This window comes from Cyrtonyx montezumae, unplaced genomic scaffold (genome assembly GCF_038088225.1).
Source record: "Cyrtonyx montezumae isolate F1298 unplaced genomic scaffold, pur_monq_1.0 scaffold_3, whole genome shotgun sequence".
Lineage (NCBI taxonomy): Eukaryota > Metazoa > Chordata > Aves > Galliformes > Odontophoridae > Cyrtonyx > Cyrtonyx montezumae.
In genome coordinates this window covers 158,332,981-158,360,280 of record NW_027072034.1, presented here as the reverse complement: position 1 = coordinate 158,360,280, position 27,300 = coordinate 158,332,981, and the positions used below count along the sequence as shown (strand labels likewise).

Genomic DNA, 27,300 nt, shown 5'->3' with positions numbered 1-27,300 from the left:
ACACGATTTAGAAACCATCTAATAGGAAAACTAAAAGCACTCAGGAGTTCACGAAAGGTACTGAATTCAATCTTAAAATACTACACTGCTTTCAGCTTTTATCAACTCTGCAAGCTTTTCGGATTTATTGTTCTGTTAAAGCAAGGGCAGATTTCACTCTCACCTGTCTTAAAATCAAAAATACCTCCTAGCATTGGGTAACTGAGGAAAGTCAAAAGTCAGTTCACCATATGCAGAATGGTTTGTTTTGGTTAAGACTAGGGCTCTTCCTCAGATTACATCAGAATTGATAGAGGTGGAATAAAACACAAAAGGATTGAGATTTCATGAATTCTGATTTAGAAAAGCCAACTTCCAACAGAACAAATGTATGCACTGTACCAGTTGCATACTGAGGCAGATTTTTCTAGCCACAAGCCTAGATAGAAATTCAGCCTCTTGGTCATTTTCTGGTCTTCAAGACCAAACACAAAACTGTATTTATTCCTATGGCAGCCAATAGATAATTGGACATAAATAGCTCAAGAGGGTGAATTACACCACATATGATCTGAAAGGGTGATTTAACCTCTCTCCCATGCTCAACACCCACAGGCTGCACTTGTCAAGATATGATACTTCTCCCCTGCTGCGCTTTCAGCCTCTTTTAATAATGCTTCTTGTCTTCCATGGGACATTGGTTTGGAAATACTCCAGCTTGCTTCCCAGAAATGTTTCTTTCTGCTGGGAGCAGTTCCACATTCATTCTACTTGCACCGCAAACCAGAAGCAGCTTGTTTTGGGAGCTGAATCACCACCTGCCTGACACCACAGGGAAAAGAGGGAAAGAAAAAAAAAAGGGATTTCTAGGTGGATTCTGCATCTGATGCCAGACTTCTAGCATACTCCTTGTGTCTCTTGCCAGGATGGAGCCGCTGACCAAAAACTCTCCGAAGTTTCTGCAAGGCACTGAAGATCAGATCCAGGCCTACGTATGTTTGTCAGCTGTTTCCAATGAATCGGTAGTTTAAAATAAATTTCAAGCTCACTGTAGAAAAAGCATTAAGTGCGAGCTTTTAAAGGAAGCAGTTCCCTTAGGCCCTGAGGTCTCTCATCTCATTGCCCACGTTTACCCTGTAGAACTGCAGCCAAAGATGGTATTTTTTACTCTGATCTATTTACAAACATTTCACAACAAGTTGTGATGCGTTTTGGATGTAACAACATGAACTTCACAACAGTTAAAGCTCAGTAAATTTCATCCAATAGCTGAAGGTTTGATTTTGTCTGTCAATTACACATTACCCAAGACATTAGAACAAACACTGCAGACCAAAACATTTAACTTTGTGAAGCTGATCAGAAACAAGTAAAAGCTGCATTAAGTTTAATTTTATACAACACACACCTCCAGGCAGAGGTACTGAAATACACTCACTTCACAATTAACGGCACGAAAAACTTCAAAACGACATTTTGTCCATGACTTCTGGAGTTTGTGGTTTTGTTTTGTTGAGGGTTCTAGGGGTTTTAGGTATATGTATATAATTTGTACAGTAAAAACAGTTTTTATAGTCAGAAAATGCTTCCAAGCAAAATCTGAAACAGAAAAAGATGACATCAAACAAGAGTCCAGCCACCATGTAATTTCCTTAAGATGTGAAAGCAGTAAGAAAACATGAGTTTTCAAGCTGCACAACTGTGACATCCTCTTAACTTTCCTCTTAATAATAGAAGCAAATCCGGATGTTATGTTTGCTCTCCTACGAGATACCTGCTTCCACACAAACCATACCATCCTGCCATCAAACCATACCATTTGCAGCCTTCTGTAATGAACTTGCTCTAGCAAGGGGGTTGGACTCTATGGTCTCCAGAGGTTCTTTCCAACCCCTACGATTACAGAAACACAGAATTGAAGGGGTTGGAAGGGTCCTCTAGAGATCATCCAGTCCAACCCCCCTGCCAAAGCAGCTCTCTAGGCCAGGTTGCACAGGCAGGTGTCCAGGAGGGTCAATTTCACAATTCTGTTATCTACCTACCATAGGCTTTGGACTGCAAGCCTGTGTCTTTCCTCCATGAATGCCAGTATAACACAGAGCAGCAAACCAGTCCATACTTTCTCAAACATGAACCCCAAAGTATTTGAAGTTAAAATTAAATTGTGTTAATCAGTAGCTCCCAGGAGAATACAGATGTTCCTGTATACCCCAAGTTTTGTGTTACATTTGAGCCTTCAGGCTGTAAATCACCGTCTAAGTCACTGTATGGGGCCAATGTGTCAGCAGATAAACTATGTGCCAGCAGATAGACTACACGTTGCATACAGATAGAAGACTAGCCAGAAGGAACAAATGGGTCCCTGGAATACTAATATGCAGCAAACCTAGCAGATCTTCAATCCATTTCAAGCAGCCTTCTATGCCTCCAGTAGTTACAACCAGTTCACTAAGTAATTTGTACCCCTCATGCTCTCTGTAGGAATACTAAGCAGATTTTTTTCTTCCATAATATAGGCTGGTTGAAAGCTATAGGAATGAATCCAAATGTGAAGCATTTGAACCAAGTCTGTGAACCAGCTGAGATTTAAGGAACCTTTTATTTTTGAGAGGAAGTCAGGCAGCTGCCAGAGTTTCCATTTGCCCATTTTCTAAGTCTAATGCACAAGTCAAAAGAATCTGCGGGAAAAGTGTGGCTGCCTGCCACTAAGCTCTCAAAAGAAATCATCTGGTGATGTGAGGTGGAAGACAGCGTTCACCATTAGCAATGCAAAAGAAAAAGAGTTTAGCTCTGCTAGCACTAATTCTTGACCACCTACACTTTTTCTACATGACTAAGCCTATGGAAATAGCCTGCAAAAGATGTATCACATTTCACTTTTTAAATACCTACCACTGCAAATATGAGCCTCTACAAATCAAATCTCAGACTGCGTGGAGCAAGCAGTGCCACTGTCAACCTCGAGCACTCTGTTGGTTCCTTTAAGGCTATGAAGTCTCAGATCAGCAAGAGGTCAGCAGTTCACATACTCGTGTCCAGTCTGTTCAAAGAGCAAACTGTTCCATAACAGGGATAATTTAAGAATCTCGATTAACTCTACATTTCAACTACACTAACTCATCATACATGGGACTAAAGTTAACCAGCATCTATTTGACAGGAAAAATGCAGTGGACAGTTCAGTTATAAAACCCATACTTTCAAAATTCAGTACCAAACTAAGGAGACTGCACAACCAAGACACTAAGAAAGTAAGGTGCTGGGTGCAAACAAGCCTTTTTCAAACAGAAAAGCTTCATAGACACCCAGAACAGAGCAAGGACATGTAACTGTGGAGGACCACAGGGAGAAAATACTGTAGGAGAAAGCACTGAAGACTGAAAACATCTATTCCCATCCTACCAAGAAAGGGAAGGATACAGATGTGAGATACCAAACGTGTACAACTACTTGCCTTGTGACAGTCACCTGGTATAATTGTGGACAAACTCTTTCAGTTCCTGCCCTCTCCCTGACCTAGTTTACCATGTGGTAGTACAAGCACCAAACAAGGGGCCAGGGCACACACTGTCCTGAGTAGGGATTGACCCAGTTAAAGTTCTGCCAGCTTACAGAAAATGTGGGATGCAGTGTCTTGAGATAGATATCACTTCTCACTGAAGGGTGCTGGGAGGTGATAGAGCTTTAAATGGGTACAAAAGCTGAAGACAGCAAAAAGGATGGAGAAGCAGGTTAATGCATTCAAACACAAGCAAAATCATTAAGGATAAGCAACAGAGCAAGGGGAGATGCATACACTGACATTTAACTTCAGCCAGCCAGGTGCTAGATTAAAAGGAAGTAATATAAACACAGCCCATGCATATTATTCTGTCCCTCAGAAGCAGTGAGGAAACTTAACTCTGCTGCTTGGAGACTCTCCTGCTAAGTTACCCATAGCACGTTACTATAAATATTTGTTTCTGTACTTGCTGGAACAACAACAACAACAAAGACAGATAAAACAAACCACACTATTTTTCTGGGTTGCTTAAGTGATGCAAAGTTCCCCAGTCTCTAAAAAGGGACACGGTTACAGGAACAAGGGAAGGAAGATTATTCACATCCAATGGCCAACCTGCCAGTGCAATACAAGACTTGGAATTCTCTACCAGGAAAGTCTTCTGTGTGTACTTCAACACCTGGAGAAGTTGAGCACTGCAGACAGCAGTTCTGCTCTCAATACATTGGGAAGGCACCTCCTCAGTTAAAGTCCCAGGGTAAAACTGCTGGATGCAATAAATTCAGTATGCTACATGGTTAAGTGGTGAAATGAGCTAATATGTGACAGGGCAAAACAAAGCCACAAACATCCAACTCATTGGTGCCTGTGGAAAAAAAGGTCAGTTTTTGAGGGTCCTTGTTCAGCACATTCTAGATCTCTAGTGAAATCACATTCAAGAAACAGCTTCTACTACAGTCTGCAATGAGGTGGAAAGAGGAAAGCCTCTAGGCACTGATGAGATGAATCCACAGCCAAGGCAGCAGACTGGTCCCTTGGCAAGACCATAATCATCAGCATACAGCATCCCCCTGCCTCAGTTTGGTGGGCTCATAAGCTCCCTCTGACATTCTCTTCTTTGAGTAACACTGAAAAGATAGAATAAGAGCCAGCCACAGCTCCCCGCTGCTCTTTCCTCCTGCAGCCCTCACGTGCTCTTGGATTCAGCACGAAGCTGCCAGTTGAAGAATGCCTCTGCAATGCAGGAAGCTGTTTATGCTCCCTTCCCAGTCAACAACACTACTACATCTCAGGAAGACATGCAGCACCCAGAAGGACAAGGATGAACACAGTCATTTCTCAGGCTCAATGCTTGTAGCTGCTCAGGGAGCTCAGCACAAGGCAGAGTCAAGCTGTTCTGCTTATACAGTTCAGAAGTCTTTTGTCAGAACTCACAGAAAGCCATTTACCACGGGGTTTTTTTTGACAGCCTGTGTCAATAAGCTCCCTAAAATTGTGCTCTGTTGAACAACTTCCTCATGAAAGCATTGTGATTTCCATGGAAGACAAACGTTGATTTTAAACCTATCGTATCCTAAGAACCACTTGCAACTTCACTGGTTTTACCAAGCAAGAGGTGATCAATCACATATGCTGCTACTTATTCTAATAGATATTTCAAAATGGCTGATTAGCTCAGAATTTAAAACAAACACAAAACCACCAACACAATCCTTTGGTGCCAGACACACATTAAATTGGTCCACTTAGTCTCTACCTCCACAGACACAAGGATCTCTTATGCCAGTACAGATTTTCCATGAATAGCAATAGCACATAGTCAAAAAGCACGACACCCACAGGTAAGAGTACCTCTGTTAATCAAACTGCAATCCAAAACCACTGCACAGATCTTTGGAGGCACTTGACTGCAAAAGCTCAGTTCTTGTATCTCATTCAACCAACAGAAAGCAAATCTCCTCCATCTTAAGAAACGAAAGCTGTTTACACACTGTGCTTCTAAGTTGAAAGTTTCCAAGTAAAAAATTAATAGTAGTTAGAAAGAAACCGGTAAGTGAAGATGGCCTCTGCTTCCAATCATGATTTCTCTTAAGACATCCTCCAGGGAGTATTTTCTTCACAAACAAAGACAGCATTCTCAAATACAGCTGAAGTTCTGCTGAAATACCAACCCAGTGGTAAGTCCTAACCAGAAATCATGATAAAGATCACTACTGAGAACACACAAGTTCTGTGCTTGTTTTGCTTGCTGCTTTTCTATGCTCATCACTCCAGTGACTTGTGATAGCTATGCTCACCTCCAAGTTTGCCAACTACTTGCACAAAGAACCTATCTTTACCCATTTTTAAACTAATCACGTTGTCATTTTCAAGGGAAAGAGAGGCTCCAAGTGTAGTTGTGGTAAGTTATTTCATAAATTAATTTTTAGCTTTCATCACACAAAAATCCAGAACTCGACAGGACACCACACTATGAAATAGCACATGGAGCAGACAATTCCACTGTTATGTACATTAATGAAAGCAGTAACACTTTAATGTCTTTTTGTTTTTAACATCCCCAACTGCATCTGATTCTTACCATTCACAGCTTTTTCTATCAGTTCTTCACAAGCATCAAAGTCTCCCTTTAACACTAGCTTGTCATGCAGGTCTGTCAACATAGGGTGCTCCAGAGCAATCCTGGTTTTCTTCTGCAGAGACTCAAAAGCTTCAGTGTAGTTGTGCTGACGAAAATGCTTTAGGCAAAGGCGAATGGCTTCCTGTTCACGGTACTACTGGAACACAAGAAAATCTATGAGACATGCAGATTTTTCTTCTACTAGCACTGATTCATTAATAGATGCCAACAATCTGGAAATGGGATCTGCGCATAAATTGCTTATGAGCTTACAGAGGAACACTATCAAAGGCCTTAGAAGCCGTGCAGACATTTACTTTTCAACAGAATAGGAATTATATAGCTTGATATCATGAATGCAATCTAATAGGCATACAAGAAGAGACTGCAGTGTCCCAGCTCTCCAAAGTGACCATAACTTCCCCCCATCTGCTTGGTCCTGCTGTTTGAGGCCTACACAGTATACAGGGCAGGAAAAAGCCGTTGCTATCAGCATTATATAATTTGATTGTATGACTCTTATGTAACAAAATAATTTAGAAGAGTAAGTAGGTCACAGCTTTTCTAGAAGCAGAAGAAAAAAAAACATTAGAATATAAATACTTGTAATGACCGCCACTCCTGTAATGGGAAAGCAGAACGTACAGCTAACCACTAATCCTGCAAGTTTGCAAGGATTTTGAATCAACGACAGCAAGAATTTACACACGTCAAAATTTTACCATCAGAATATCCCTAACAAGTAATTCAGTGTGGTAAAAAAAATCCAACTTAAGCATCTCTAAGAGTGATCAGAATAGAAATATTTTATTCTTAACTTGATGCCACTGCTGAAAGTTCAGTGTATGAAATTAAGTGAACACAGTCTTTCTGAAATCCTGAAAACTCAATTCAGAACAAATGAGTGCTTCCGAAATAACAGCTCTACAGCAAGAATCTCAAACTGAAACACAGCTTAAAAAGAAACACAGCCATGTGCTGTATTTTTAGTTCTTAATCCATCAGTATTAGACAGCTGCAAAGAACCAGAACTATGCATTTTTAGAAAATCAGTTCCCAGACCACATGAAAAAGGCCAAGGACGTGTACCAATAAGAATGCAACACACTGACAAATGAGTATTAAAGCTAAAACAGCTTTGGAGCACAACTGGATATATTATTTTTATTTTCTTTTAAAGAGACACTTAAGACACTGACTTTAAGCAAATGTTCGCTTGCATTAGTCATCATCCTAGATTCTTCATTGCTGAAAAGGATAGCAAGCAAAAGGATAGATGTAGGTCTCTAAAACCAAGCTTCTGCATCTTCATCTTCTGTAACCTGGCCATTAGACTGAGTGTGTACTTTGTGTACTTACACTGAGCCTCTCATGATCGATAAACTTGGTCTACAAAAACATGTAAAGACTATTGGCAGGTTGGCCACGATGTAACAGAGAAGTCAGTACTTGACTGACACCACAGTAGTATTACAGAAGCTAAGTATAAAAATATTTTATGCTAAAAAGAATCTTAAAGAGTATAGAAAGACTCCTTTTTACATGCTGTCATGCAAGTTTTCCCTAGCGCTGTTCAAGAAGCGTTTAGATGAGGTGCTAAGGGATTTGATTTAGTAGTTGGGTAGGGATAGTGATAGGAGAATGGTTGGACTAGATGATCTTGTAGGTCCTTTCCAACCTTATGAACCTATGAACCTATAAGTTTAAAAAGATGAGAAATCAAAGAATGGCTTTGATCTGAATCTGTAAATAGCTACTTTGGTTAAAATCTGAACTACAGTGTGAGACTAAGATGTTAACATTGTGAAATATAGTTAGAATTAAAAATACTTTACACTGCTCATTATGAAAAACAATAGTGATAGCCATTCATAAACTGCTGCTTTTTAGATGCCAAAGTATGCTTACTCTGCAGAAAACTGAAGTGGTAACACTTGCAGGAGGCTGTCAGGTGAGCTAAACAGTAAGGAAAAAGGAGCAAAGAGCCAACTGAGGACAACAACTGTTTTTTTTCCTGTCATTATCTGTCACATCTAATTCTATACCCCCAGGAAAAAAAGATTGATGGTTGAAAAACACAGAACAAAAAGGATGGGCAACTTCGTGGAGAACCTTCTTGTCTGACATCTCAGGCAGTAGGGAACCATCATTAGACTTTCAAATCTTTCAGACCTTTGAGAAGATGCAGGATAATACCAACAACTACCTCAAACAGAAGAAACAGATAACTTTGCTGCCTTTCCCAAAAAAAGATCAGCATATACCCTCCTACATGGCTTTGGTAACAGCATCCTCTCCAGACCGTGGGAGAAGAGAACACTGACACACAGTGATCACCAAAAACTTAGCAATTGGTCCAAGCAGCCATGACTAAGTCTCTCTCTTGTTGCTTTAGGGCTCTAAGCTTTAGAAGAACAATGCTGGCACCCCTTGAAGAAGCTGTCACTACATACATGCAGACCACGAGAAGTGTGGATTCTGTGGGATGAGACAGAACAAAACAGACATCAACGTCATCAGATTGTTCTTGACCAAAAAAACCAAAAAAATCTTTAAATAAAAATTGTAACCTCCAAGCTGCAACTAGTGAAAAATGCCAGACACCACTGTATGCAGAGCTAGGAGAAAGAAGCACAGAAAACCATCAGCAGTTTCTGTTCACTGGACATCAGCAATTAGCAGCCTAATGACCAAAATAACACTTCACAATTAAAGCAGCTGCAGACAACTTCTGTGACTATTAGTGCTGCTCTGAAATCCTCAGGAAAGTCTGTGATGTTGCTGCAAATATAAAGCCTGAGGCCCCTGGCACAAGAAAAATGTGGAACTCTTGGACTGGGTCCAGAGGAGGGTCACTAAGATGATCAGAGGGCTGGAGCACCTGTCCTATGAGGAAAGGTTGAGGGAACTGGGCTTATTCACCTTGGAGAAGGCTCCAGGGAAACCTCATTGTGGCTTTCCAGTACTTGAAGAGAGCATATCAACAGGAGGGGCAACAACTGTTTACATGGGTTGACAGTGATAGGACAAGGGGAAATTGTTTTAACTAAGTCAGGGGAGACTTAGGTTAGATATTAGGAGGAAGGTTTTCACTCAGAGGGTGGTGATGCACTGGAACAGGTTGCCCAGAGATTGTGGATGCCCCCATCCCTGGAGGCATTCAAGACAAGGCTAGATGTAGCTCCAGGCAGCCTGCTCTAGTGGTTGGCAATCCTGCCCACGGCAGAGGGGTTGAAAGTAAACGACCTCTGAGGTGCTTTTCAACACAGGCCATTCTATGGACTTACGAGCTAGATGGTCTCTCATTCAACTGGCAGCACCATACACTGCAGGAGTCCCAGTATTACCATCTACAGCCTTCGCCTTTTTGCCTTCTTCATTTTTGAAGCAGGGATATGATGCTCCACTGCTCAGTCTTATTCAACCAGGAAGGATTTCTTATGGAGCAATTAATGAAATTCACGTGGTATTACAGAGAAGATATATGCATTAAAAATAGCATTAAAATAAATTCAGGTTTTAAATTCATTCTCCCACAGAACAGGCATCTGCTGTACTCAATTATGTACAGCTTATACAAATAACGTTTAGAAACCCTTAAACTTTCTGTCCATCAAAGTGACAAATGGCATAAATCATTTCCTCTCACAGTCCGACAGTGTCAGCTCCCCTCAATTTCAGAACATTCAACAAAATGATATTAGGAGGGAAACATCAGAAGCGCAAAGATCTGCAGCAAGTTAAGATACTAAAGAGGATTCACTTTAAACAAACCCATACCCTGTAACAAAAGCTACATAGTTAACCCAGATGCCTCCAGACTCACATATAGCTCTGCAGAAGAGCTGAACTGTATGGTGAAAGAAAGTCTAATCAAAAAGCAAGCCGAGGCAGAAGTGGAATCTTTTAAGACTTATTTCTTTGCCAATACAAACATTATTTTAATCACACTGTCCTCTTTTGACTTCACGTTCCTTCAAGTTTTTCTTGTGATGCCACCTAGCAGGTTTTGGTTGTTTTCTTTTATAGAAGCTGCAGATACTAAAAGACTCAGAGACAAAGTCAGCCATGTGGTTTGTGTTTTAACTACGCGTGTTTGTTGTTTCAATAGCTGATATTCAAGGAATGAAAAGGTCACATAATTCCAGTACGAGAAGCTTCACAAGCCTCTGAGATGACAAATGCTCAAGCAAACAGGCACCTAAAAAGCAGGCCTACCTTGCTGTACCAGTTGAGGCACGGTTGGACCACATCTGGATCATCAATGCCATTAAGTTCAACATACCAGATACTAAAATTGAAGCTAGGTCCCCAGGATAAAAGCGGAACTGGAGAAGAAAGGAAAAGGAGAAAGAGGATGCATAAATACCAAACATTACACAAGTCTTAACAGGTTGTACATAGTACTACTTCAACAGAACACTTGAAAGTTAAATAAAATTCAGTATGATTTTATGTAGGTTTTAGTTTATGAAAGTTCAGGAAAAATTATCACACATAAAGCTGCCATTTAAAGCAACCTGTGCTAAACAACACTAACACAGAAGACCATTACAAAGCAGAAGCTTGCCTTAAGAGCAAAAAATACTATCATTTAAAACAATTAGGAGGCAAAAAGTCTTGACACAGATGGAAATCACAAGCACATTAGAGCTCGTATTTGCTTCTCACAGTGCGTTTATTTTCACTTTTGTCAGCAAGAATTATTTTCCCTGACGGTGAAGACAAGAAGCTCGTGTATTCTGAATTTTATAAAATTAGTAACGTCTGCAAGTTGTGGAGGAGGAAGGGAGGGAAAACTGTCAGCTTCCAATTTAAAAGCTGTATCTAATTTTTTTCTCTTTGAAGAAAAAAAAAAGCTTAAACATACGCAGCTTTTTTAGCCGATACTGTTTTATTTGTGTATCGGGACAAGCATACTTAGTGACGTGTGAAAAACAGTGCAGCATCCAGCATCTCACTTAGGGCTTCTCTACCACTTTGTTGTAACATCTACCTTCTTGCAGTGATCTATCAAACTCAGCCTTCAGATTAAGAGCTGGTTTTGCTTCAGAACAATTCCAACCCCCACAAAGTTTTTTTTACATCAACACTTAAACTTTCAGTAAAATCAAATGGTTTCCTCTCCTGCATCCTTTCTGCTTGGCCAAATCTGATCAACAGGAAAGATAGCATTAGAGATGAATGATTAGTTACCAGCAACAGCACAGAGTCTTCTGCTTCCCCCCTTCCATAGAAACTGTTCTTCCCACAGAGAAATTGCTAGTCATCTTTCAAACCACTAGGAAGTACCATGACATTAGTAACTGCTTGAACTAAGGCTTTTCTAACATACTCTCTGAAGAAGTGAAACCTGAAATTTGGTTTAAAGTTGCCACTCTGCTAAAGGTTCTTACTTGCTTAACTGTACTTCAAGTCAGATCCATTACTTTGTGCAATGTGTTTGGGCACAGAGCCTACGTTTAAATGCGTGGCACTCTAAAATTTTAGAAGGTGTTTCTACAAACCCATTGCTAAGGATTTATAACAGCTTCTGGGAACAGACATCAGGAGAACTGATTTTTAGAAAAGAATCAAAGATATTCTGAATATATAATTATTTACTGATTATAAAATAGTTTCAGATAGTTTCTTTCCACTTGATTGTCCCAGTCAGAGATGTTCTCAGAGCAATTCCTGGTAAGTTTGTGTATGGGGAGACAAGTAAGGAAAACCACCTGTCCTCTACACTACAAACACTCCGCCAAATAAACTGCTTTTATGTAGAAGAAAAGCTAATCCAGGAATTTTATCTTAATATCATAAAACCTTAGTACTTTTAAGTACAAACATATCCGTAAGTTTCAAGTTGTAACCAGAGAGACTGATGAAATAACTGATGCATGTTCTATATGAAAAGATATTGCACTCTCTGCACAGAAACATAAGAAGGTATCAATAGTTGCTCCGTGATTGTTTTCTCACATTCCCTGGGAGGACAACAAACTTCCAAATGCTGGAGATCATGAGCAACCCAGGCATTCCTCATACTAAGATGACAGACCAACAGATACCTCAGGAATGGGTAACACCTTTCATAAGGTGATCTTATAGGTCCTTTCCAACCTAATGAACCTATGAACCTGTATGTCCTCAGACCTGAACACTCAGGCTGAAGCTAAATTTGGCATTCATTCAGCTATAAAGAATCACAATCTGTTCATCAGCTTCTTCGACTGAAACGCTCAACCAAGCCACAGACCACCTCAAATGGATTGAGACCATAAATTTCCTGATGGTGAGCCATCATGGCCAGTTTCTTAAGGTTGAGTTAATGAGGTGAAAAACCAAACTTAAATATTACAGCTTTACCACCCCCTTCCAGGAAAAATAGAAAATATGAAAAAAAAAAAATCAGGAGTCCATCTCTATATTTCTTTAAACAGCTCTGCACCAACTTCTCCTGGCACAATCAACAATCCACCCTCTTACCTTGGTAGCCAACTACAGTCCTAAATAAATATAGCAGCGTACGTAAGGATGCTACGTAGCTATCAATCACAAGAAATGCAGAACTATCAGCTTACTAACACCCCTCCTCAGTTGACTCAGAGCTTTCAAGAGTCTTGTTCACTGTTCTGATCCCCAGAAAAACTGATTTTAACATCAAGATTTCCACGCTTCATTCAAACTTTAAGAAATACACAGAAGTGAAAATGCATAGGGAACACAAAGTAAATGCTTCCCTAGCATAAGATAGGCATAGAAACCTGATCTTTTTAACTTACTTTGCATTATTAGGAAAGGAAAGAAAGCTTTTAGTGAGAACTACTGGTGATAGGTTAGACTGGATGATCTTGGAGGTACTTTCCAACCTTGGTGATTCTATCATTCTACAAAAGCAGAACTTCAGACTAACCTGACTTTTGCTCCTGGGAAAGAGGTCACTCATGGGTTAGTGGGTATGGTGGTGATGGACCAATGGTTAGACTAGATAATTGAAGTGGTCTTTTCCAACCTTACTGATTTATCCTACACCGTAGTTGCAGGAACCACACCTCACCTCATTCTGCTTTCCATATTGTGTTTTTCCTCCCCCTATCCACACACACACACGCTCCTCTTTTGAGACAGAAAAATGCTACCAAAGCTGACAAACCTGAAACCTAACACTACAGTATTTCTTCAATTTTTACCATAAAGCTATTTCAGCTTGGCTTTTTTGCCTGTGTGTCTCACAACAATCTATCCTGAAACACAAACAACTGTTCAGACCAGCTGAACTGTCACCACACAGCAAGAGGTGTCCCACAGAGAGGAAAAAAAATAAAATAAAAATCAATATCTCTTTAACAGAAACAGAAGGTTAGTATTTAGGTCACTTAAGCAGGTTTTTATCTGCACAAGAACAATTTTAGGGGATATTTTTCAATAATCATAAGCTACATCTTGACAAAGATTGCAATCCTGTGTACTACAGAAAACAGTAGCTTAGATGCTAAGCAGTACAATCATTTATAAGATGTCTCAAGCTAATTTCTGTGTCTCATCTACGCACAGTAGTCACACAAACAACATATGTTTAGAAAAGTGCAGGTACAGATGCAGTCTATGCAATTAATGTAGAAAACATCCGTGAAGAAAGCACTGCTCATTTCTAATACACAAAAACCTCCATGCAGTCAGTAATTCCCATGCTAGTAACAAACTGGCATGAGAACTACACCCGGCACGTCCTCAAACTCTTTCACAGCAAAGATCCTTTACAACACCTTCTGCTTTCAAGGACACAGCACACACACACAAAAAAAAAATCTCAGCCTGGAGAAACCACAAGAAAAAGAGTCAAAAAGTTCACACACATTAAAAAGCTTATTCCTCACTATTTTTTCCAGATTAATGTCTTCTCTTTCCTAAGCTCTTCTAATGAGGTGCTACATGAAACAGAGAAATTACTCGTCAAGTAGGTCAGAAGCCCACAACTGGGCATCTCAGTGCTAAGGAGCTGAAGCCAAACTAATTAAACTAAAAGAAACACAAGTCTCTTCCTGACACAAGTTGAGAGAAGGAACTCATTTCTGCTTCCTACTAGTGTGAAATATGGGAAACTGGAGCTTTAGGAAGATTTACCCCTGCCTCTCACAGATACATTCCTGCCATATTTCTCCTGTTTCCCCCTACAAATAAATGACCCTTGCTGTTGTGCTGTTAGCAGCTGAGTACAGACCCAGCTGCCTTTAGAGTTACAAAAGGCAAATGCCTTAAGCAAGTGGCTGCTGAACCAAGTAATGCCTTCTCCAAGTACGCAAGCTTCACTGATAACAGTAACTTCTCAAGTGTCATTCTCTGCAAGTCCAAAAGGGCAGAATTTGGCCTCCTGTTTACTGGCAGCATTACAAAGAACACAGCACAGTATTTCAAATTTTGAGTTACTACGTTAAAATTTCCAAGCTCCTAGCCAAACTGAAAACATATTCACACTGTGAACCTGAAAAATAACAGAATTTCATAACATTATTTTGCAGTTGTTTCACAGTAGAAAAAAATACTTTATAAACAAAATGACACTAGCAACGACTGGAAATTAATAGGTGCTGGTCCAAAGATCATTTTAATTTCTGAGCTAGCACAAATTTCTTCATAGAAGATGCTTCAAGAAATAAAAGGATATGAATATAGCTAAAAAGAAAAATTAACATCAAACCATAACTGGTGAACAAGTGACAATGAAACATGTCTTTTTCCAACACAGGATACCTACTACTGTGTAAGGACGCAATCCCAACAACGCAAGCTACCTATAATAGTAACACAACTCACATCAAGTCAGAGAAGAGCCCTGTGTAGAATTCATTAGCACTTCACTTCCCTAGTAACTACTTCCTTGCTGCACTTCAGGTTTCCTGATTCTTCCAAAAGAAGTAGCCAAAAAAATAAAAAATAAAAGCCAACTAATTTCTCCACTTTCCTACCAATGGGAAACACTGTAATTTACATCATACCAACGATCACTCAGTTCCTAAACTGATCATTTCACTTTCTCAGATCAACGTGAGAGGTGATTCAGAATGCTGTGAAGGCCCCAAGGGAGCTGCTACCACTGAAGTCCTGGCAAAGGAACTACGCAGTACTTGAAAACACTCTTGACTTCCTGAGTTAGCCAACAAGGATCTCATTCCACTTTTCAGCAGCTACCTCCTTGGTCTTTCACCTTAAACAGCATAAAAACAGTAATGCTTTTACTGTCTTGGCAGGTAGGAAGGGGGAGGATAAATCTGTTTAGCTACATAAAGGTAAAAGGCTCTAAATTAATGCACTAAATCCAACCAGTATCAATAATGGCGACCCTAAGACACTTTCTTTCATGTATGAAGCAAGCAAGAAAAAAGAAACAGCCCCTCTCCCATCAAAAGCCACAGTAATCAGACACCAGTTGCACCCCCCTTAAGCAAGCTTCATTGGAGAAACTACAATAGAAATCACAGAGCGTAACTCTTCCTTGCTCCTGGATAGCATCTTTAGCCAGAAATGAGACTTCAAGATTAGAGTAGCAAGATGACAAAAACAAAACAAAGGCTTCTGCTGTTGCTTTATGTTGAATGAGAGTTTGGGAAAAAAGAAGAAACTTTTTCAAATTCTACAGTTGTCAGTACAGGAGCTGTTACTTATATTCAGCTTAATTTTTGCTTTCTGTTTTGTTTTGTTTTTAAATCTCTGCACAGCGATTTATAGTAGGACAGTAAGCAGCTTCTCCAGTAATTAGTTGGCTCAACAACTGCATTTCTGAAAATTACAGTATTTTGCCTTCAGTCCCTAGGATTTATGTTATGTAGCTATTATTTCTTAGTAATAGGACTTCACTGCGTTCCAAACTAACCAGCCTAAAAGATCATGAAATGGAACAGCTACTTTGGATGCTTCTCCTGGTACAATGAAGTCACAAGTGCCAAGAGTGGCACAAGCTCAAGAAGAGATTATTTTCTACTCAGAATGCCGAAAAAATGCATTTACCTATCTTAATGAATCGACAGGGGAACATCTGTTCATCAATTTTATGCTTCAAGGTGAATGTTTCTTTGTTATAATCATTCTTTAAGCCACTGTGGGAAAAAATAAATAAGGTTACTAAATCTTACCTTGTATGTTAGAACTAGCTAATAAATTCAATCTAGGTCATGCCTGAAATGCGATGCTCGTTTCATATTACTATAAATCATAAGTATGCATGCTGGACCAATGCTTGGACTGCTATCCACCATCTTAACTCCATGGGAGGCAGTACTGGTTAGTGATATTGGGGTGGAACTTGGACAGCCAAGCAACGCTGCTTGCCTGCACTAACATCCCTGTGACTTCAGCAAGCAATTTGAATTGTGCTTTCCTGCTGAGATGGAGACAACCCAACTCCCAGAATTATCACTCTGCTAAAGTGTTTTGTGATCCATTTATGAGCAACACTTTATAAATTTGGTATAACTTATCAAAAATCTAAAGTCTGTACTGAAGATGGAGCTACAGGTCCCAAAAATACAGATTTTTAACTGAACTTTGCTACAAGTGAAGCAATGCTAGATATCAATAATTACTACAGTATTATAACCTTTTACCCAGAGAATTCCAGCAGCAAAGCTAAATTGCAAGAGTGGCCTACCTAAAGAGAGGGAGGGGACAGGGAGGACTGTGGCTAGTTTCCATATGATTTTGAAGGACACATGGCAAATGAAGAATGCCCCATGTTTCTCCATAGCTACTTTACTTGACTAAAGATGACATACACCAATACGTTCCCTGGAGGTGGAATTTCCTTCTGTAGGCCTCCAAAAATAGATTTGTTCTTGCTACTCATCTTGTCCTCCTAGATATTTAAATCATTCCCCTTTCTGAAACAGAAGAGGCCTTAAAAGGCCCTTGCAAATTTACAGTAGCAGTTTCTCAGAATCGCAAGGTAAGGCTTGAACAGCCCAAATGCTCTTTCATTAATCCTTACCAGTAGAACTAGAAATCAAACTAAATTAAAAAAACAGCTTTTCTATTTGCTTATCTAATTTATTCTATTTGAAGCAAGACAGAGCAGCTGACTGGTTCAGATCCTTACAGCTGCAGTGAGGTTCTTGACATAGGTAGGCTACTTGTGCTTTTAAAAGCTTCTTTAAGTTATCCACACCTGGGGAATCATTTATATTGTGCCTCAGGCACAAGGAAGAAAGAAATCACAAATCTAATGTTGCACCTTGCTCTCAGGTCTTTCAAGCCTCCAGGAGCTCACTCTCCACAAATTCTGCAGTTACAGCAAGATAAGAAAGGTTTCCTGGAGCAAGAGTTGGGTTTGTTGCTCTCTGACCTGACCATAAAACACAAGGGCAGCTAACTTTAGGATCACAGCTCTTTTACACTATTAACCACCTATCTGTTTGGCAGTGAATGGGAAGAGCATTTTGGTCCAGCCTTTATGATTACCATAGCTGATGAAATCACATCTTACCTGGATAAGAGATCCGTCATGTTTTCCTCATTCATCCCACCGAAGACTTTAAACTTCTTTAAATTGCAGACGTGCGTTTTTTCATATTTGCCAAATGTGATACTCTGGACTATGGCAGGTCTTTCAAGCTTCAGAATCAAATACTGTGGAAGAGATAATAGCGAATTTCAATATTAAAGCAAAAGCTACCTTCAAATACTCTGAAAAATGAGAACTAAGGTGAGCCCCCCCCCCCCCCATTATTATATTTTCTCCCGAGTTCCTGGAAATAAGGAAAAGCTTTTTAGGAATATTACTATTTTAAAGTCTATCCAGGAAAAAACGACTGGGTTGAAATGCCTATTCCTAGCATTACTATTCAAGGCTTACAGACATTCCTTCAAGTTCAATGCAAGATTTCCCAAAATCTAGCAAATAAAGATGGAGCTAACAAGTTTGATGATTCAGACACCCACTACAGCCTGAAATGAAACCTAAACTGAATGCACAATTAGATAAATACAGTATGTTCCACATGCTAAGAGAACACCAAACACTTTTCCTCTCCAGGCTGACACTATTTAACCACTGAACACAGACTAAGCTTGATTTTGTGGCTAACATAGGAACCAACTGCTTATTAAGCATCCCAAATAAAACCTAATCACTTAACTGACAGTAAAGGGACCTTGCACATGAAATGATGAAAATATTCTACCTTATAAACGTTTGCTCCTACTAACAGATATCCTTCAACAGTGGAGGGATCAAGTCATAAGATTATTTGTCTTCAGACCACAGCTACCAGCTTCCCAACACCGCTGGAGCAAAACATCTACTCTGCTTGAATAGCATACATAGAATTTTTCCATCATTCATTAGGGATCACTGAGCACCAAGTTTATTTAACTTTCCATTACAAAGTAAGCAGCAGAGAGACTCAGGAGACATCCTGCTTCACAGAGTACATTTTCAACAACACTTAGCCACACCTTACTTGCACTCATGTGACTGCTCCTACAGTCTCACAAGAGGGACAATCATACCCAAGAAGAGCATGTCTCGAGTGAGGAACAGAACAAGCTCTTCCCATCTCTTTAGGGAATCCCATCTCTGTCCTGCCATAGCTTTATAAAGCAATTAATTTGGAACACAAGAGCAGTAGTGATGTTGTTCTATAGAGCATCAGGATGAACAGGTGATCTCAAGTATTGGTTATTACTGCAAAGGAGGCAGGACAGTTGGCTTGGCTAAGTAGGAGAGCATGCGCTGCAGACATGAGGAGCTCCTGGAGATGGTTGGACCAGATGATCTTAGTGGTGTTTTCCAGCCTTGATGATTCCATGATTTACCAAGAGCTTAACCTTAGGAAAACAACTGCACAAGCAGCGGTTATCTTGAATAATGCAGATGGGGACCTATTTAGGATAGAGAGGAATTACAGCCAAGGATGTTTCCAGCAATGAAGAAAATAAGTCTGTATCAGCAGTGCTAAGATACAACAGAAGAATGCTTTGGTCCTTTTCCAAAAAAAATTTTTTTAAGTATTTCAATGAAAACTTCTTAGTTTTGTGCCACTCATTTAGATGTCAGGACATAACCTCAGCTAACTGGCAGAAAGCTATACTTCTGTCTCAAAGTAATTCCTAAAATTTGGGAAGAAAAAAAAACAGTTTTATACAGAAAACAAAATTTGTAAGACATCAAGAAGGAAGGGATGAGTAAGGGGACAGTCCTGTAGCATGGCAGTACTTGATACACAGCACAGCCAGCTGCCAAAATTCCCAAGGAGAACACAACAACATCTAAGAACTCCTCCTACACCATCAGATCCTCCCTGCAGATTTCTCCCACAGCTGAGCGAGTGACACTAGCACTGCTAGCATCAGCAACTGCAATTCTTCATCTCGCTGGAATCACAAACCTCCTGCTTGGGGCAGGGAGGAACACTTTCCCAGGTGCTCTGCAAGATACACAAAAGCTTGGCATAAACTTCATCCTTACTCTATAAAAAAAAAAAATACTAAGGAATCCAGAAATGTGGATAAATCCTTTCCAAAAGGATGTCTGAAGCAGTGTAAGGCACAGCAATTGCTCCACACGGCCAGTGCTTCTTTTTGAAGGCTGCAGACAGCCCTCCTTCCTGCTCCCACACATCCCAGCACCTGCTGAGTCACACACAGATTAAAGGACACCAACACAAAAGCTGAAGACTGGTATGAAACCAGATGACAAGTGTTCCTCAAAGCCTGAAACCTTCTATGGAACCTAGCTATGCTTTTTGTAGATTATTTTTATATACGCTGCTTGCTCCGAAAGTAATGCCTCCTGCTTATTTTCATGGAAAACACAGGAGAGACAGAAGGTAAAATAGCATTATTCAATTGAGCACATTCTCAGCTACAAAATGCTATTTTCTCAGCGGTCACTGCCATTCATTATGCACTTCTGCCAGAAACAAGCAAGAGCCTGCATGCCACACAGGAATAATAAAACAGGAGGCATTACTTCCAGAGCATCCCTCGTATAAAAATATACATGCATGTAAATACACACAAAATACAGATGTAGGTTCTAATATATGCAGATTTCATATATATACATACAGACAGACACAGAAGGCACTGTGGGTACAGTTCTCACACACTTGAATGTGTGTATATATGTATATACACACACCTCCCCTATTGCTTCAAACTGGTGGCAGCAGGGATGTTAGTGGAGTGTTACCAGTCAGACTATTCTCTATAGCCTTCAGAGATTTGATCTTGCATACATTTTTATCACATTAAAAAGACATCTGAAGAGAACAGGTCTATGAGGTTTCAGACAGACGTTTATGTATGTTACATAACACTTTCCAGTCATGCTGCTATGAGCTGAAATATTCCCGCATTAAAGGCATAGCATACTGACACTGATTGGAGTCGCTGCACAAAAAGCTCAGCCTAATTGTTGAGCTCCAAATTAACACACTTACAAAACAGGATGCTACACAGCACATTAGAAGAGCGAGACTTCTGCTCTATGATTAAGCACATCAGTAAGTGAAGATGCATGAAGAGCAGAGCACAGCACCTCGACAGCTGCCTACGTGCACCCAGGGACACAAATCCAGTCCTGTCACACTGGGAGCTGCAATCAGTTCCAATCTTTTTTGAAGCTCTGGTCTGTGCTACCATCTGATGACAACCATATGCATGCTCCTGCATCACACGACTGAGTATAAATTTTATTAATGTGTTTTATATTAGTTGCTGGTATGATCTACAGCAGGACAGAAATCAGGAGCGGAAAATTGCTCTTCTCAGATGCAAAACTGAAAACCGTTGTTTGGAGAGCATCAGCACCACTAACACTCCACACATGCTCTTTAAGAGCTCAGAATCTGTACCTCTGTATTAAAGAAAATGAAACTGATTCCAAACTGCACTACACAAGTTGCCTGTGCACGGGCTCAGATTATATTATGCTGGCTTATTTTTCTCTTTGTTTCTGCACATCAACCACTGCACATGCTTATTAGGGAGTGATGAAACTTATTTTGCATCTGAAAATAAAAGCAAAAAATAATCAAAATACTCAACAAGATCTGACACTGGCCACTACACAAACACGACTGCTTTTGTAATTTTTATTTTATGTTGGGTTTTTTTTTGCTCTGTACGTTATTAATCACACTGGGGGGGGAATGCAGTGTCCTGCACACAGCCTCCTGAGCCGGACCACCACTGGAACCATCAGGATGCACATTTATAACACAGCCACAGACTTCAGCACTACCAGCCTTCCCGCTTCACACTTCCCATATGAACCTAGGACTAGTTCAAAAATAGAACTATCAGCCCTCTTCTGCCTGAATAGGTTACTACATAACAGGTTTGTTATTGAATATATAATTTCTGGGTCATTCTATTTCAAGACCTAAGAAAGATAGCTAGTTTAATAAACAGAAAAACAGCTGTCATATATATTTCCTTTCACTGGCATTCATTCATAACTCGTGGCTTTCATGGCCACAAGAATGATTTAACTCTACCATACCCACGCAGCTAGAAAGACTATTACATAAAGCCAGAGAACAGCATTTGAAATATCTATACTTCCACTTTCATTTCCTTTCCTTTTTAAAGGCTTTCTGTATGCACTTCACTACACTCGCTGCAGAGCACAGATCTGCTCTGAGGTGCTGTCTGAACCCCAAGGTTCACATATGATCTTTTGGCTCATGCTTATCCTAGCAAGAGGAATGCTCTGAAAGAAAGGTGTCAGCAGATACTTTTTTTCCACTCAGCTGGGAAAGGGAATAACTCAATACTTAGGGACTCACTCATATTTTCACCACTAGCAAATTAGTAAATTCTTACACTAAGGTGAGACACACTGATGAGACAAATCAGCAATTAGGGTTGCATCTTATTAAAATACCCCCCAAGCATGTGCCAATGAGCCTGAATTGCATCAGTCCTTGTGCTGTGCCTTAGCCCTTGTTTGAGCTAATAAAGCTTGAAACAAGGAACGCTTTATTTTACCAAGCTTCACAGCATTTCCTGTCCCGGACTGTTATGGCCACCCACACATTTTAACAACAGCATCACTGTACTAGCAACCAATTTTTAAACGAAATAATGCCAACACAAAAACCATAAAATGCTTCAACAGCTTCATTTTCCATAGGATACTCAACATTTGTTTTGGGGATTAAAAATCACGTGGATGCATACATTTTATTTCTGGAATAAGAAATAATCAGAAAGCAACCGATTTCCCTCAGCCTCTCTCCATACTATGCTTGTTATTTAGTTGACTGTTATTTCAACTGAAGCTATCCAAGCTAAGATTCTACCTTTACAACTTGATCAGTCTATAAAAATGAGGAGATATAGTTTGAATATAACTTTTACCTGCATCAAATGTGGCAATATTTCATGGCCAGAAGCATGAGAACAATCTGTTTTGAGCAAAACATAACCAAATCTGAAGCTCTTTGACTGAGTATGAGACAATGTAACTTGGAACAGTTTACTCTGCCAGGAGAAGTGGTGGAGTCTCCTTCTCTGGAGATGTTCAAGACCCACCTGGATACCTACCTGTGCAACCTGGGCTGGGAGCTGCTTTGGCAGGAGGGATGGACTAGATGATCTCCAAAGGTCCCTTCCAACCCCTACATCTCTGTGATTCATGTTCACAGCAATAGTAAAAGCTACACCCTTCACTGTAGAGGCCTATTCTGCAAGCATTAATTCCCTGATCCTTCTTCCCAGTTATTTTTACAACACTTAAGTTAACGTCAGCAAATATGCTTTAAACAAGTAATTAAACTCTTAGATAAGAAGCATGAGAAGATTAGAAACATCGCAAAGACTTTTTCTCTCTTACACAGTGTTCAGGATTGGGTTTACTGAACAAATGAGCAACCACTCAGCATTTTGTTTTCTTGTTGTTTCATGCTGAGATTCAAGCAAGAGGAATCTCATGGGACTGACTTTTCCAGTTGGACAGACAGTTTTTCTTGGCATTTTTGTCTTTAAAGAAAACGAATAAAGCTGAGACACTGTTTTACTAATCTCAGTTGCCACTATCTGCATACCTCCTACACACACTTAATCCTCCAGTCAAAAGTTTGGTTTAAATTAACTTGCTTGGCATGCAGGGCAACGCCCAGTTCTCCAGGGCTGGATGGAGAAGATGCACAATAACATCTTCATTCATTCCATGTTCAATACACGTAAAAAAAGATGGAAAAAACTCTTAAATAAAAACCACAGGAACTTGTTGAAGTGACTGTGATTATTCCATGTTCTTGATAAAACTTTGGTCACATCAACCCGCACTATTAATACGAGCTGGGGGAACAAGAGGACTGAGCACAGCCCTGGCAAAAAGGACCTGGAGGTGCTGGTGGGTGGGAAGCTGGACATGAGCCAGCTCTGTGCTCCCACAGCCCAGAAATCCATTCATATCCTGGGCTGCACCAAAAGCAGCGTGGCCAGCAGGGCCAGGGAGGTGATGGTGCTCCTCTACTCCACGCTGGTGAGGCTTCGCCTAGAGTACAGCATCCAGATGTGGAGTCCTCTGCACAGGAGAGGCACAGACCTGCTGGAGTGCATCCAGAAGAGGGCCAGAAAAATGACCCGTGGGATGGAACATCTCCCCTATAAGAACAGGTTGAGAGAGCTGGGGCTGCTCAGCATGGACAAGAGAAGGTTCCAGGGAGATCTGAGAGCAGCTTTCCAGTATCTAAATGGGGCTGTGAGAAGGAAGAGAACAGACTCTTTAGCAGGCTCTGTTGTAATAGGAAATGGTTTCAAACTAAAAGAGAGGAGATTTAGATTTGAGACAAGGAAAAAGCTTTTTATAAGAGTAGTGGAAGCACTGTTGCCCATCGAGGTGGTTGATATCCCATTTCTCAACATATTTATGGTCAGGCTAGACTAGGCTCTGAGCAACTTGACCTACCTGTAGGTGTCCCTGTTCATCACAGGGAAGTTAAATTAGATGACCTTTAAAGGACCCTTTCACCTCAAAAGATTCTATGAACTCGTATAGCTGCTTGTCAGCTTTAACCACTGGATGGGAATACTGTAAAGCATCCAACCACAAGAAACACATTCCCACTTCAGAATCAGTCTGAAAACTGAACAAAATATTCATGATTGCCCCAAAAATAAAAAGGGAAAATTAAGAGCACCTCACATGATAAACCCAGTCTAAAGCTACACTCACAACCAACCTTGTCTTGTGAACCCTTAAGAGAGCTCTAAGGAAAAGCAAACAAACAAACACGTGCTTTCTGAACAAAACAAGGTAAAGGATGGCAGTTTGAGATGCAATACATGGTCAAAACATTACTCTGCAATCAATATATACTAGACAGATTAAAACTACTTCAAGCTATGGATGAAACTCCGATGCTGTTTAACAAGAAGTACATATATTTAAAAAAATGAGCAGAAGATGCAGAGGCATCAAAGGGATAAAAGCGTGTGAAAAATTACCAGTCATCACAAGTAAATTTACAAAACACTAACAGTATTGACAACACAGCTCTCTCTCCTCTATTAGAAAACAGTCACTCTCACAGACAACAGTATCTAATACTATCAAGAAAATTAGGCTGAAAGCCTTTCAGTTAGATGAGATCACTCCACTGTGATAGAGAGCTGCCAATTGTACAGACTTCAACATACCTTCACAGCACAGAAGCAAGATTTGCCTACAGAAAAAGTCCAGAGACTCCACTCATGTGAGGGATATCTGAATTACATGTACTTATTGTATGCACAGATAAGTAGAATAACTTTGCATGGAAGATACTCTGTTGTGCATCAGTACTTCAACAAAAGGACTTCAAAAACCCAGGGGAACAGATACAGGAGAAGCTGAGCAAACAGTACCACTGTAACAAGGTATCATTCTCTTTATGCCAGATCTATTGAAGGAAAAATGCTTTCATTGAAGGAAAAATAGTAAGTTAGAGGATACATACATTTTTCCAGATAAACAATTTAATAATAAAAAGGCAAATTAGAAGCTAAGAATCAATCCAAATTGTTTTAATAAGGTGGTAAACCAGCAGACGAAGTGACTTTCATGCCTCAAAAAGATTCTAAATGTGCTATTAAAGGAAACAAACACAAGCTCCTTAGATCTAGGATTCATGGCCAGCAGTCTACAACAGTTTCCAATAGCGCTGACAAAGGGGGACCCACATGCCTCATTAGCAGCTTAATCTAACCATAAGGTTACATTATTTCCTGTATGACAGTGATTTTCAAGGACAAAATGCAAATCTCCTCCCCTTACAAAAAGCATTCCTTGAAAGACATTGCTGGAAATGTGTGTTATTGGTACATTAGGTATTTATATTATAAATTATCTGCTCATTTCATTCATAAGTCCACCATTCTAAACAGTAGCAGCCTATGCTTAAAATAAAAATATAACTGTACATTACACAGTACAACACAGCTGCAAATCTGCAGAGATTCAGATGCTTACCTGGGGAGGATAGTTGCTTTCAGAAGACCATCTTGAGGACTGATCATTGGGCTTGTCCACCAAAATGTTCCTAAAAAATGAAAAGACAGAAGTCATAAGTAAAATAAAACACAGCAGTTGCATCTCCAGTAAGAGCTGTGCAACATACAAACGAATAACACTCAAACAACTTAACAAAAATTCTCAGCAGAGACTAAAGTTGTCCTCTGAGCAGAATTTAATATGTATATAGTGTCCAAAAATTCTACTTTGCTATTTTACAGGTCCCATTAAAATAAATCTACAAGCCTCATTCACCACTATTAGTAAGGTAAGTATTTTTCAATGAGGTTAAAAACTTTGACTTGCTAACTGTTTCATTGTTCATAATCTCTGCCTTTCTAGGTGGCCTATGCTGGAACAGAGTAAGCTGCTAAACTGCTTAAGTTTTGATGGGGCACAGAAGATGACCATCTAACTCTCACCAAATTCAAACATTTTTTACATGAGCCACAACCTAGAGCAACACACAAGAATCAGATGTTCAACACTTCAACCAACAAAATAATATCTTAATTGCTTTCATACAGCTTGAAATTGTACAGAATTTAGGTCATTAACAAATTCAGAATAGTGTGTTGGCTAAAATGAAACCATTTCATAATGATAATCCTCATGAAGGACCTCTCTTCCTCTTTCCTGTGTAGTAAGGCAATTCACCACCCAGATGAGCTCAAAAGAAAATGCACATATATATACACATACATATACACACACTAAAATACATAGTTGTACCATTCCCCATGGGAAGGTAATGACACCTGCTGAACAGGGCAAGTCCAACTAACAATCTTGCCAGCTCCTAAAACTTATGCAGAAAGGACACTGTCATGAAAAAGCTCATGCTATCTCCATCTGCTGTGTAGGAGGAAAAGAACACTGGTATGAAAGCTCAGAAGGGAATGAGGTTAAATTAGAGGTTGAGCATTAACAGATTCACTCACTCTTTCCACATAGAGCAAACCAAAATCACTGTACCAAAATCAATGGTATCCAAGCAGTCCTGCACCATGAGGGACATGTCAAGGAGCTAAACTAGGGTGACCCCTCCAAACACAGAAGAGCAGCTGGACATCTACGGGCTTTACAGGAGATATTGTATGGCATGGGAACATAACTTGAACTCCCTCTCCCTTTAGCTCATTTCTATCACAGCATGTCATTTAGCAACACAGCAACATCCGCTGATTTATGGACATGTGCCCAGTGCAGAAAATGCATCTGAACAGCTTACAGCCACACACTACCCTCTTGCTCTAACCCATCAAAACAGAAAAGGTCAAGGCAGCAGTCTGCACAATTAGTCAGTCAGCTCTCCAAGTTTGCAGCATAAAGAGGCTCAACTCCAGAAGAAAACACAGCTACTGACTTTTTTAATTACAACAGGGACAAAAACGAACCAACTGAACAGAGAGAAAGATTTTGGATGCTGTTAAGATACACAGATTTCTAACAGAAGTTGCCAGATGTGAAGTTATGTCACCACTAAAGACCTAAATGCGCTTGCTGTTGAGACTCATACCCACAGTGTCCTATGCCATGCCATGGGTCATTTTTCCTGGCATTCAGCAACATCTTAATACCTTTCTATAACTAGAGAAAGAGAAGTTACATTTGAAGATTAGAATCTTGTTCTATAATACATAAGGGACACAAAGGCAGGCAGAAAAAAAAGTTAACGCTGTATTGCTTTTCTCCTTTGGAAGCTTTAACCCTGCA

The 27,300-nt window shown here is 40.0% G+C and overlaps 1 protein-coding gene across 1 annotated transcript in view; it reads right to left on the bottom strand.

Annotated features, from left to right (window-relative positions):
- MKLN1 (muskelin 1) overlaps positions 1-27,300 on the bottom strand; it is a 102,963-nt gene that overhangs the window by 62,649 nt on the left and 13,014 nt on the right. The window contains exons 2-6 of the mRNA XM_065743779.1: positions 25,543-25,612; positions 17,563-17,705; positions 16,092-16,180; positions 10,320-10,429; positions 6,063-6,255 (exon numbers count right to left, since the gene is read on the bottom strand). Of these exons, the coding sequence (XP_065599851.1) occupies positions 6,063-6,255; positions 10,320-10,429; positions 16,092-16,180; positions 17,563-17,705; positions 25,543-25,612 (605 nt within the window). The remainder of the gene's footprint in view (positions 1-6,062; positions 6,256-10,319; positions 10,430-16,091; positions 16,181-17,562; positions 17,706-25,542; positions 25,613-27,300) is intronic.